Below are 10,000 nucleotides of genomic sequence, written 5' to 3' on the forward strand. Positions count from 1 at the left end.
ATGTTGACAGTGTGTGTGTGTGTGTGTGTGTTCAGGGGCGTGCGAGGGGACCCGCGGTCGATCATCGAGTACAGAGACCTGGACGCTCCCGATGACCTCGACTTCTTTTAAACACGACGAAGTGAAGCCACAGGATGTTTTTTTTTTTTTTGTTTGTTTGTTTTTAAAGGAAAAACCTTTTTTATTCCTACGTTTCCCATGATTCTTTTCAGTGTCCCTCCTTCCTTTGTCTTTTTAGTTAGTTAGGTGTGTGTGTGTGTGTGTGTGTGTGTGTGTGTGTGTGTGTGTGTGAGAGAGAGAGTCAGTCAGCTGGACCAATGTTTTTGTCTTTAGTGAAGATGATCTGATTCCACTTTCCAATAAAGATACAGGAAGACTGATGACGGCTGCTGTGTTGCTATGGTTACCATGTTTGTTCATTAGGAAATATAAATATATTCAGTCTTATTTATAATTTGTGTTCAAACAGAATCTGTCAAGTTTTGATTGATGTCTATAAAAGTGATGAAAGTCAGACATGTGGCTGATGGAGATGAACAGCAGGTGGCGCTGTTTCTCCACTCGTGTCTGTTTCTGCAGCCCGTCGCCTCTTCACAGGCTCCCTGTGACTGAGGAAAAAATTATATGACCTATAATTATGAATTATCTGCAACTTTTACAATCAAAAGAGGCTGTTTTTACCAAAAAAAGAGAAAAACTTTCTGAAGCCAAAACTATTACATTTTCTCTTTTCCCTGAATTTTATTTTATTTTTTTTTTCAAATTCTTTTTTTTCGGGGGGGGGGGGGTTTGGCATCCACAGCTGATGGAAACATTTTAGTTGACAAAATAATTGTTGGGTATATAGACTTTATATTTTTTACAGTTAAAGACTGTAAGACTCAGTTTACACTGTTAGAAACTAGTGAAGACAGTTTCCATTGATTGATTGTGAAAGTCGCAGACTGGAGCGGCTCAGTTAATCACAGACTAATAAACGAGTGTCTGACTGTCAGGTGTGTTCACCTGGCCAGTTTCTGCTCAGGTGAGGTTTAGATCTGACTTGTATCAACATGTTCAGGTCACATGTTACTCTGCAGATTCACAAACATGACAGAAACAATTAATGGAGTAAATGTGTTCCTTTCTAAAATATGTATGACCCGTGTCCCAGGTGAGCTCAGACACGTCAAAAGTTCAGGTATCAGGTATTTATCATTATTTATCAAAAAAAAGAACACAACTTTAAGATGAGCCACATAACCTTCCACTGATATCATCATCGAGACTGAAGTAAAAACACGTTTAAACGTCTGGAGGGAAGAAGCTGATGTGCTCTACAAACAATAGAAATGAAAAGAGTCCAGTACAGAAAAATCCCACATATAAAGGAGCACCTGAACACACACAGCAGTCTGATCTAAAAACTACAATCATCCTGAAAACATCTGAGATAAAAGAAAAAACATCTGAATATTTTAAGAATGAAATTCTGAACAAATTTAACAAAGTTAGAAGTCAAGAACGAACTGGACTTTAGTTCCACGTTTGTTTTTAAATGCTGTCGTCTTGAGTTCATTTATCTCGTTATCTCGAGATAACAGGTGAGTTTCTCTTGAAATAATAAAGCTTGTTTTTATTTCCTTGAGATGTTTTCTCATAATAAGGGTTTAATTATTTTAATCTCGAGATAATGAAGCTCAGTTTCTTGTGATAATAGTTTATTTTATTATCTTGAGATAAAGTCAGTGTCCTCATGATTACTGATTAATTTATCTCAAGACAGAAAAGCTTGTTTGTTCCTGATAAGAAGATAAATACTTCATTATCTCAAGATAACAAAGCTTGTTTTTGTCTTTGCTGTGAGGACGTTTATCTTGTTATTTTGAGATAACAGCTTGTGTTCTTGTGACAACGGGTCAATTATTTAGTTTTTTACCTGTCAGTTTGTCTCGAGATAACAAGGCTGATTTGTTCATGATAATGGGTTAATTATTTTATTATTTCGAGATAACAAATCTTATTTTCTCAGTTTTTCATGTCTGTAACAGCAGCAGGACACAAACACTGAGGAGATTTATGACTGAAGGTATCATCAGCAGATTATGAATTATTGTCTGTGAGGACTTTATATTTTCTACAGATTAAAATGAACCAAGACAACAACAACAACAACAACAACAACAACAACAACAACATCTTTCTTTCCTCCCTCCTCGTCTCCTCCCTCCTCAGTGGTTCCAGCTGTGTGAACAGAACCAGATGTGAGGTATCAGCTGACTGAAGAGCAGAACTGAGTCTTCAACCTGCAGCTTGATGGTGTTGACGTGGTGATTTCCATCTGAGGCACAAACCAGCTGGTACCAGAATCTCAGCCAACACTCGTATGTTCCGGTGACGTTCTACAGAACCACAGAAACGTCTCCGTTCTTCATCTCTGGATCTCTCAGCTTCACTCGATCATGAAAAGATGGATGATACTTTTGGCCTGTAGAAGACAAAATATCTCTCTCCAGGACGGTTCTGCTCCATTTGAAGTAAAAAAAACATGATAGTCTTCATCATCTTCGGCTGAAGAACAACGTCTTGTCCAGGTTTCACTCTGAGCTCCTGTGTGTCTGAACAAAAACACAAAACAAACCTCAGAAGTTGTGATGCTTCCTGTTGACATTAAAACATGTTTTCAGCAGATTGATGATGTCACGTCTTTGTTCAAACTAAACACTGTAAAGAAAAAAAAGGAACTTGTATCAACAGGAAGTCTGATGGATCTGACCTTCAGAATACACAGAAATGAGCAGAAGTGTCAGCTGAAAACAGATAATCAATATTATTATCTAAAATCAAGTCATTAATAATAAAAGACATTTTTAAAAGGGGCCGTACTCAGAGACAAAGGTGAGGTTTTCCTAAGAGGTTTGTGAGCAGCTGGTAGTTTGTGCACAGAAACTGCGTCTGTGTGTTTGTGTGTCTGCTGATGATTCTGACAGGAAGACGTCAGACTGCAGCTCTTTGATGGACATCTGACCGATCCAGAGACGAAGGCTGGATACTTTTAGGATGAAATCTTCCTGTGAGACGTCCGACTGCAAACATGAACCACCACCGTGTTCACTGAGGGGTGTGGTCTCCAGTACACCACACACACACACACACACACACCAGTTAGTTTAACTGTCAGTGAACGCATCATATTCATGTCATTATTCACATTCTGTCAGTTGTTGCTTTACTTTTAGTTTTCTGTCTCTCTTCACTTCATGTTTTGGTTCAGAGACTCGATTTAAAACTGAATTTATCTGCTTTAATGCAACTAAACTTTCTCACCTTCAGTAGGTGGAGAGGAAACCACAGCACTGCGAGCCTCAGTGACACAGGAAGGAGGAGGGATTTCTCTGATGTGACCATGAAGTGATCAACACATAGATCTCTTCTAAGCAGGTGACAAGATGGAGGAAACGTCTCTGCTGTGGTCGCTCTGTAAGTTCTCTAAAAACATCAGCTGAGAAAAATATGACATAATAAGAAACATGAGAAATCTGTGATTTTTACAACCATGACATGTTTGTTTTCAGCTCAGAAATGTTCCTGTAACATGAACAACATGAACAAAATGTTTGTTTTTTCCATTTATGAGACTGAAAACCATCAGAATAATGTTCTCATACTTGTTGAATGAGACGTGTTTGGACACAGCCGTCTTCTTCCTGTCTGTCTTCATTCATTCGTTTTGATTCAACAACACAAAGATTGTCGTGTGTCTCTGGAGTTTCAGGTGTGTCGTTGTATCACAACCTCAAACCAACCTGTGTTTCATTTGTCTTTAGTTGTGACGTCACTGCTGAGCTGCACAACAAACCAAGGTGAGTAAACTTCTTCTGTCACCGTCTGAAACCTGAACCACTCTTTCTGGAGAGAAAAGTTAGTGTTGAGAATCTGGAGAGGTTTACTGTGAGAGTTTAAAATAAGATTTGTTGGTCTCAGATCTCAAAGTTCTGTACTGGGAAGGAAATCTAACCCTTGACTTTGCTGTGGCAAAGTGAAGCCACTGTTTGTGAGCCGTTCGTGCTCATTACTTCCATTACTTGATGCTCTACACAAGGTTCATTATTAGAAGGTTGCCCAGCTCACGTAACATTAAAACACCCTCTGTTGACCAGGTCCACACTTCACCATTTGTTGATATAATTATCTATATTGTGACTGTAGGAAATGACCTGCCCATCTCCATGCTAATGACCCCGCCCACCCAGGCTGATCATTGGATGATGAGTGTGATGATGTCATCACTGCTGTCACCACAGAGCATCACTTCTGATGTCTTTAATATTCTCAGTCTAAAAGATCAAATATTTGCGTCGTCTCACTTTAAACTTTTCCAATCTTCTGATAAAAGCATGTTTGTGAGAGCAGTTATCAGGATTAATGAAGCCTGATAACTCAGAGAAAGACCGACTCAGTTGAACTTGAGTCAGGTAGCTCGTTCTCACGCCGCAGTGTGCCAACACGCCGCTCAAGCATTATGTTTTGATGTGCTGTTGAAGTCAGGTGACGTAGTATGAAGAGTGAGAATGTTTGGACCTATTTCTCCAATCATGATCCTGTCACCTGTTACCAACTCACCTGTTTACCTGTGGAACATTCCAAACAGCTGTTCTGTCTGATGTCCCAGAAGGATGACTGTATATTTACAGTTTGAACATTAAATGTCTTGTCTTTGTGCTGTTTTGAATTGAATACAGGTTGAAATGTTTTGTAGATCATTGCTTTCTGTTTTTATTGATGTTACAACTAGTTTTGAATCAGACTGTCGCCCCCTGCTGGACATCAGAGTGACTGCAGGTTTAAGACGCTTCACACAGAGGTGTAATTCTCACTAAGCCAATCAAAGCCGCCTGTGTGTGTGTGTGTGTGTGTGTGTGTGTGTGTGTGTCATTAGTGTTACACTGCTGACTCAGGAGGATCAGTGGAACTGAAGCACGACTGGAACTAATCCGTCCCTCCTCACTTTTCACCGTCTCCTCCCTCCATCCTTCTCTCCTTCCTCTTGCTTTCTTCTGTTTCCTTGTTTCCTTTCCTTTTCATCTCCCTTCTGAGCCTCTTTCTTAAGACCTATTTCACATCCATACAGGCAAAACATTAAATACTCTGTTTACATGAGTGTTTATTGGTTCAAAGTTTGTTTCACTTTGTAGTTTTAAAATTGGATCAAGAGATTTTCCCCCAACTAGAAAAACAGGTTTAAAAAAATCAACTGATGTTAAATTCAACTTTATAAAAGTAATTTCATTGGATTTTAAAACATGTCAAAATTGTATTGAAGACATTTTAAGGATTAAAATTTTAGGCTTTTTGAGACGTTTAAAGACCTGCAGAAACTCTGGTTTCAGAAGAGATTTTAAGAATTAAGTGAAAACCTTTAATGTTTCTCTCCCTCATACGTCTCTGACACATGAGTGTGGCTGCAGAATTTGTTGAAATTTTATTGGGATTGCAATATTTATCTGTAATTTGATTACCTCTTTTTTTTTTGTCTGTCCCTGATTGACCTTTTATAAGTCCTGGTCCTTTTCACACTGTGGTCTGATGATAGTTGAGAAAGCTCATCTTTGTCCACTACTGTCTCCTGTACTCACATCTGCTCAACTTCTATATGTTATGAGTTTTTACAAACGTTCCTCAGTGACTCTTTCAGTCCAAATCAGCCCAGCAGTTCACTTCAGTTCACTTCAGTTCCAACAACCCGACACAGAAGAAAAAAAAACATCCTGTCACCTTCCTCTGGCTCGGGTGATTCAAACCTGTCTGGACATGTCCAATAAAGCTGCAAGACGGAGCGTCCATGTTTCGGTTTTCACGTTGCAGCGGTGTGGTGGAGTGGACACGCCCCCAGTGTTTCAGAGCAGAGAAAACTGCTCATTTTTTCATGGTTCTGTCACTCAATTTCATATACTTAAATTTTTTTAATCATTCAAATTTGATTTCTGTGGTGTAACAAACTTACAACACACATTTATTGTTGTTTTATACAAATATTAAATTGGCTAAAGTTGGTGAAATGCTAAAATTAGCTAGCTAGCTAATATGAAATATGACCCCATATGTTACTTTTACAGGTAAAAGAGGAAATTGATCAAGGCACCAAGTTTGGGTGGGGAAAAGGGGGCGGGACTTAGGAAGGGCCAATTAAAGTAGCCTACTACTTACATATTAATACATCCATATTAATGATCCTGCAGTATAACAGTATCTGCATTATGAGTACTTTTACTTTTGATACTTCCAGAACATTTTATTGTTAAAACATTTGTACATTAAAAATAGAAGTCAGACTGGGTTGTGCAGGTAAATTTTTCTCAGGTGTAGCTGGAGGAGGATCCCTGTGAGTGCAGGAGTATCTGTGACAGTCAGTATCATCCCTCCTCTAATCTCTTTATCCTGGTCAGGGTGACAGAGGAGACTCTGCTGCTGGATCCTCCAAACGCTCCTCCACCTCTCCCATCCATCCCTCCATCTTCTCCTCTCTTTTCTTTTCTCTCCACACACTTTAACTTTACAGGATTTAAAGGAGCCAGGTGTGTGAATGTGTGTGTGTGCAGGGGGGGGATACTCCTCGGTTTCCATGGCGATGTGTTTGATGGGCGGCCGGTGGATCTAGGCCACGTAACCAAGGGCGACAGATTATCAGCTGACAGGTGAGTAAGGAGATAATAGAGGGTAGAGAGGAATTATTATACACGATATATTAAATATGATCACAGGTCTGTGTTTTAACAACTGTGTTTATTCTGTTTGTCAGTGGTGGAAGAAATATTCAGATCCTTTTTGTTGAGCTGAACTTTGGTCTTTTTCAACCTGGACCCTGTTCTCCCACATTTTTTGGCTAATGAGGTCAACAGTTTATGAAACTGGTTGATTATTGTGCTGCAGTGTTGTCACATCTTTGTTTGCAGTTGGACTTTGGACTGGATCTTCACAGGTCCAAACATTTATGCCTGAACCCAAAAAGACCCACAAATGTACCTGGAACCAAAACACAACCATTTATTATTTGGACCTGGACGTGTGCAGCACCAACAAATACTTCTGTTTTTATTTCTTATATTTTGAGCAGCAAATGATGAGTCTGACCTCTGCTGTCTGACTCATAATGTTAAACAGATCTGGGATCCGTGATAATAGAACAGGAAGTGACCTGGATCTGACTGACTGAGTAAAACATGAATCTGAACCCTTATTGGTCCTGGATCTGGTCTTAAGTCCTTGGGTTTGGGTGGACCTGTGAAGACCTCTACCTGGGATCTTTGTTTTAATGTTCTTCTCTCTCCTGTGAACAGGAAGTCAGAGGACAGCAAACCCTCATGGCCAAGGTAGCTCCGTCAGTCCCGTCCCCCATCTCCAGGTTAACTCCGCCCACCATTGTTCTACAAGACATGGAGGAGGAGCCAGGTGACGTCAGGGAGGAGCACAGGTGAGTTGTCATGGAGACGAGATTCACAGGACAACAACTGCGACAGAAATACTGATTGTCAGCAGCCCAAATTCAGTCTGAGGAATCCAGGACCCCTGAAAGGAAGTTCTGAAGGTACCTAAAGGTGGAATCTAAAAGTCCTTTAAAGGATCTAAGGAAGTTAAGTTGGTTCTTGAAAAGGTTCCTCGGGTCCTTTAAAAGATCCACAGGTCCATGAGCAGATTACAGAGCCTCTTGAAGGTGTTCTAAGAGTCTTTTGAAAGGTCTCAGGGGTCCTATATGGCGTCCAATAAGAGGTTCTGTGGATTCCAGGTATCTTTTAAAGTATCTGATGGTTCTTGAGTAAGTTTGATGCATCCTTGAAGAGGTTCTATGGGTACTTTATGAGGTTTTAAGGGTCCTTCTGAGCTTTTGAGCCAGTTCTACAGATTATAGAGGTCCCTAACAGGATCAAAGACGTCTTTATGAAACAGTTGTGTGGAATCTGAAGATCCTTCAGAGAATTTAATGCTCCAGAAGGAGGTTATATCGGTTCTTGAAAAGGTTTACAGGTCCTTTGCTCCAAGGGCTGTTGAAGATGTCTGTGTTCTTGGTTTAAAGAACCCGAGGTTCTCTGGATTTAACGGATCCTTTACAGGATCCAGGGGTCCGTGAGAAGAAGAGCTTCTTGAATACGTTCTAAGGACCATTTGAGAGGCCGCTGTGGTTTAATGGAACTGTGGTGAGGTTCAGTGGATTTTAGGGATCCTGTAAAGGATACAGGGGTCCTCAATGTTGCTTGATGTGGTTCTAGTGGTGTAGTGGTTCTAAGGGACCACTGAGCACGCTCAGGGATCTTTGTGCAAGTTTAGGATCTTTTAAAGATCAAAGCATCCTTAAATAACTTTGGTTAAGGAATGACTTATGAGGTTCTACAGGTCCTTGAAGAGGTTTAAGGGATATCTGAGGCACTTCTGTTGTAGGGGTCCTTTACCTCATCGAAGACTTCTCAAAGAAATTCTTGAAGAGATTCAACGGGTCCTTGAGGACGTTCAAGGGGTTTGTGAGACAATTCTGTGGATTCAGGAGGTCCTTTAAAGGATTGAAGGGTCCTTAAGAAAGTTATATGGGTCATTGAAAAGGTTCTAGGAGTCCTTTAAATGATCCATGGATCCATGAAGGAATTTAATGGCCCCTTGAAAGTGTTCTGGGGGGCCCTGGATAGGTCTAATCGGTTGATAAGGAGGTTCTGTGGATTTAAGGGATTCCTGAAAGGATTCTAGAGTTTCTCTGAGGGATCTAAGGATGCAGGATGAAGGTTCTGTAGAATTTAGGGCTCCTTTAAAAGATGCAGGGGTTCCTGAGGTAGTTTAGTGGATCCTTGTAGATTATCTTTGGGTGCTTTATGAAGTTTTACAGGTCCTTGATGAAGGGGTCCTTAAACTTATTGAGAGATTCTTGAAAAAAATCCAGAAGAGGATCCAGGGTCCATGAGAAGATCAGTGTGGGGATTCTGTGGTCCTGCAGGAGGTTCTAGTCGTCTTTGACAAAGTTATGTTGTTCTTTGAGAAGTAGCAGGGGTCACTGAGATGGTTCCAGGGTTCTTGAGGTGAACCGGTGGTTTAACTGGGTCAACAGTTAACTCGTCCTGTCCTCTGATTGTTTTCTTTATTTCAGAGTTCCTCAGAGAACCGGACCAGGAGTTCTGTTCAACGTCAATAACAGCAACAACAACGAAGAAGAGTAAGATACACACACACACACACACACACACACACACACACACACACACACACACACACACACACACACACGAGAACACACTGAAGTATCACACACACATCGTTTGACAGGTAGTGTGTGTGATGTGTTTCCTGTTGTCTTCCAGTGAGGAGAAGAAGAAAAAGAAGAAAGAAAAGAAAGAAAAGAAAGAGAAGAAAGAGAAGAAGGAGTAAGTTTACATGGATATTTTTTTAACCAGATTTAAATCAGTCTGATTCTACATTCTTAACTTTACTGTTTTAATCATCAATAAATAAATTGATCCATTAAGACGTGTGCAAAGTGGCTCCGCCCACTTAAGGCTCATTTATGCTCCATTGATGTATGAAAATATATCCGACCATTTCAAGTTCTATGACTGCATTAAGACCCCTTCATGAGGCCACTGTGTGCTTTAAAGGATCAACTGCTCTGTAAGGAAGTTATATGAGTTCTTGAAAAGGTCCTTGAGAGGATTTAAGGGCCCTTGAAGATGCTGTCATGGTCCTTTGAAAGGAGTAAGTCATGTTCACCGGTGGTCTCCCAGATCGTAGAGGTCCTTAAAGGATCTAAGACCCCTTCATGAGGGAGTTCTGTTGAATTTCAAGGTCCTTGAAAGCAGCTGAATTTGAACCACTTTTTGATTTTTTTTGACTTTGTGAAGGCGACCTTCAAACTCTTCCAGTGTTTTTTGACCTGTTCGATGCTTCGATCACCTTTTCAAACACGTGTTTGAACAACTTGTTCAGAGCTTTTTGACCACTGAATCGTTCAACGATCATCAAACATTTTCAGATCCAAGAAACACAG

The 10,000-nt window shown here is 40.4% G+C and overlaps 2 protein-coding genes across 3 annotated transcripts in view; both read left to right on the forward strand.

The window, feature by feature from the left end:
- LOC146305114 (serrate RNA effector molecule homolog B-like) overlaps positions 1 to 380 on the forward strand; it is a 9,329-nt gene extending 8,949 nt beyond the window's left edge. Inside the window, exon 21 of the mRNA XM_084711999.1 lies at positions 36 to 380. Coding sequence (XP_084568125.1) covers positions 36 to 111 — 76 coding nt within the window. The 3' untranslated portion in view covers positions 112 to 380. The remainder of the gene's footprint in view (positions 1 to 35) is intronic.
- A 365-nt stretch (positions 381 to 745) lies between these two features.
- The window catches only part of cnga1b (cyclic nucleotide gated channel subunit alpha 1b), a 16,504-nt gene continuing 7,249 nt past the window's right edge, over positions 746 to 10,000 (forward strand). The window contains exons 1-7 of one of the 2 annotated variants that reach the window (XM_084712026.1): positions 746 to 1,583; positions 1,877 to 3,459; positions 3,807 to 3,842; positions 6,579 to 6,674; positions 7,317 to 7,450; positions 9,107 to 9,172; positions 9,318 to 9,380. In XM_084712026.1, the coding sequence (XP_084568152.1) occupies positions 7,341 to 7,450; positions 9,107 to 9,172; positions 9,318 to 9,380 (239 nt within the window). In that variant the 5' untranslated portion in view covers positions 746 to 1,583; positions 1,877 to 3,459; positions 3,807 to 3,842; positions 6,579 to 6,674; positions 7,317 to 7,340. Of the gene's footprint in view, positions 1,584 to 1,796; positions 3,460 to 3,806; positions 3,843 to 6,538; positions 6,675 to 7,316; positions 7,451 to 9,106; positions 9,173 to 9,317; positions 9,381 to 10,000 lie in introns of those variants that run through there. The other variant, XM_084712025.1, reaches the window with a different exon arrangement.

Source organism: Lutjanus erythropterus, chromosome 23 (assembly GCF_056507025.1).
Source record: "Lutjanus erythropterus isolate fLutEry1 chromosome 23, fLutEry1.hap2, whole genome shotgun sequence".
Taxonomy (NCBI): Eukaryota; Metazoa; Chordata; class Actinopteri; order Lutjaniformes; family Lutjanidae; genus Lutjanus; species Lutjanus erythropterus.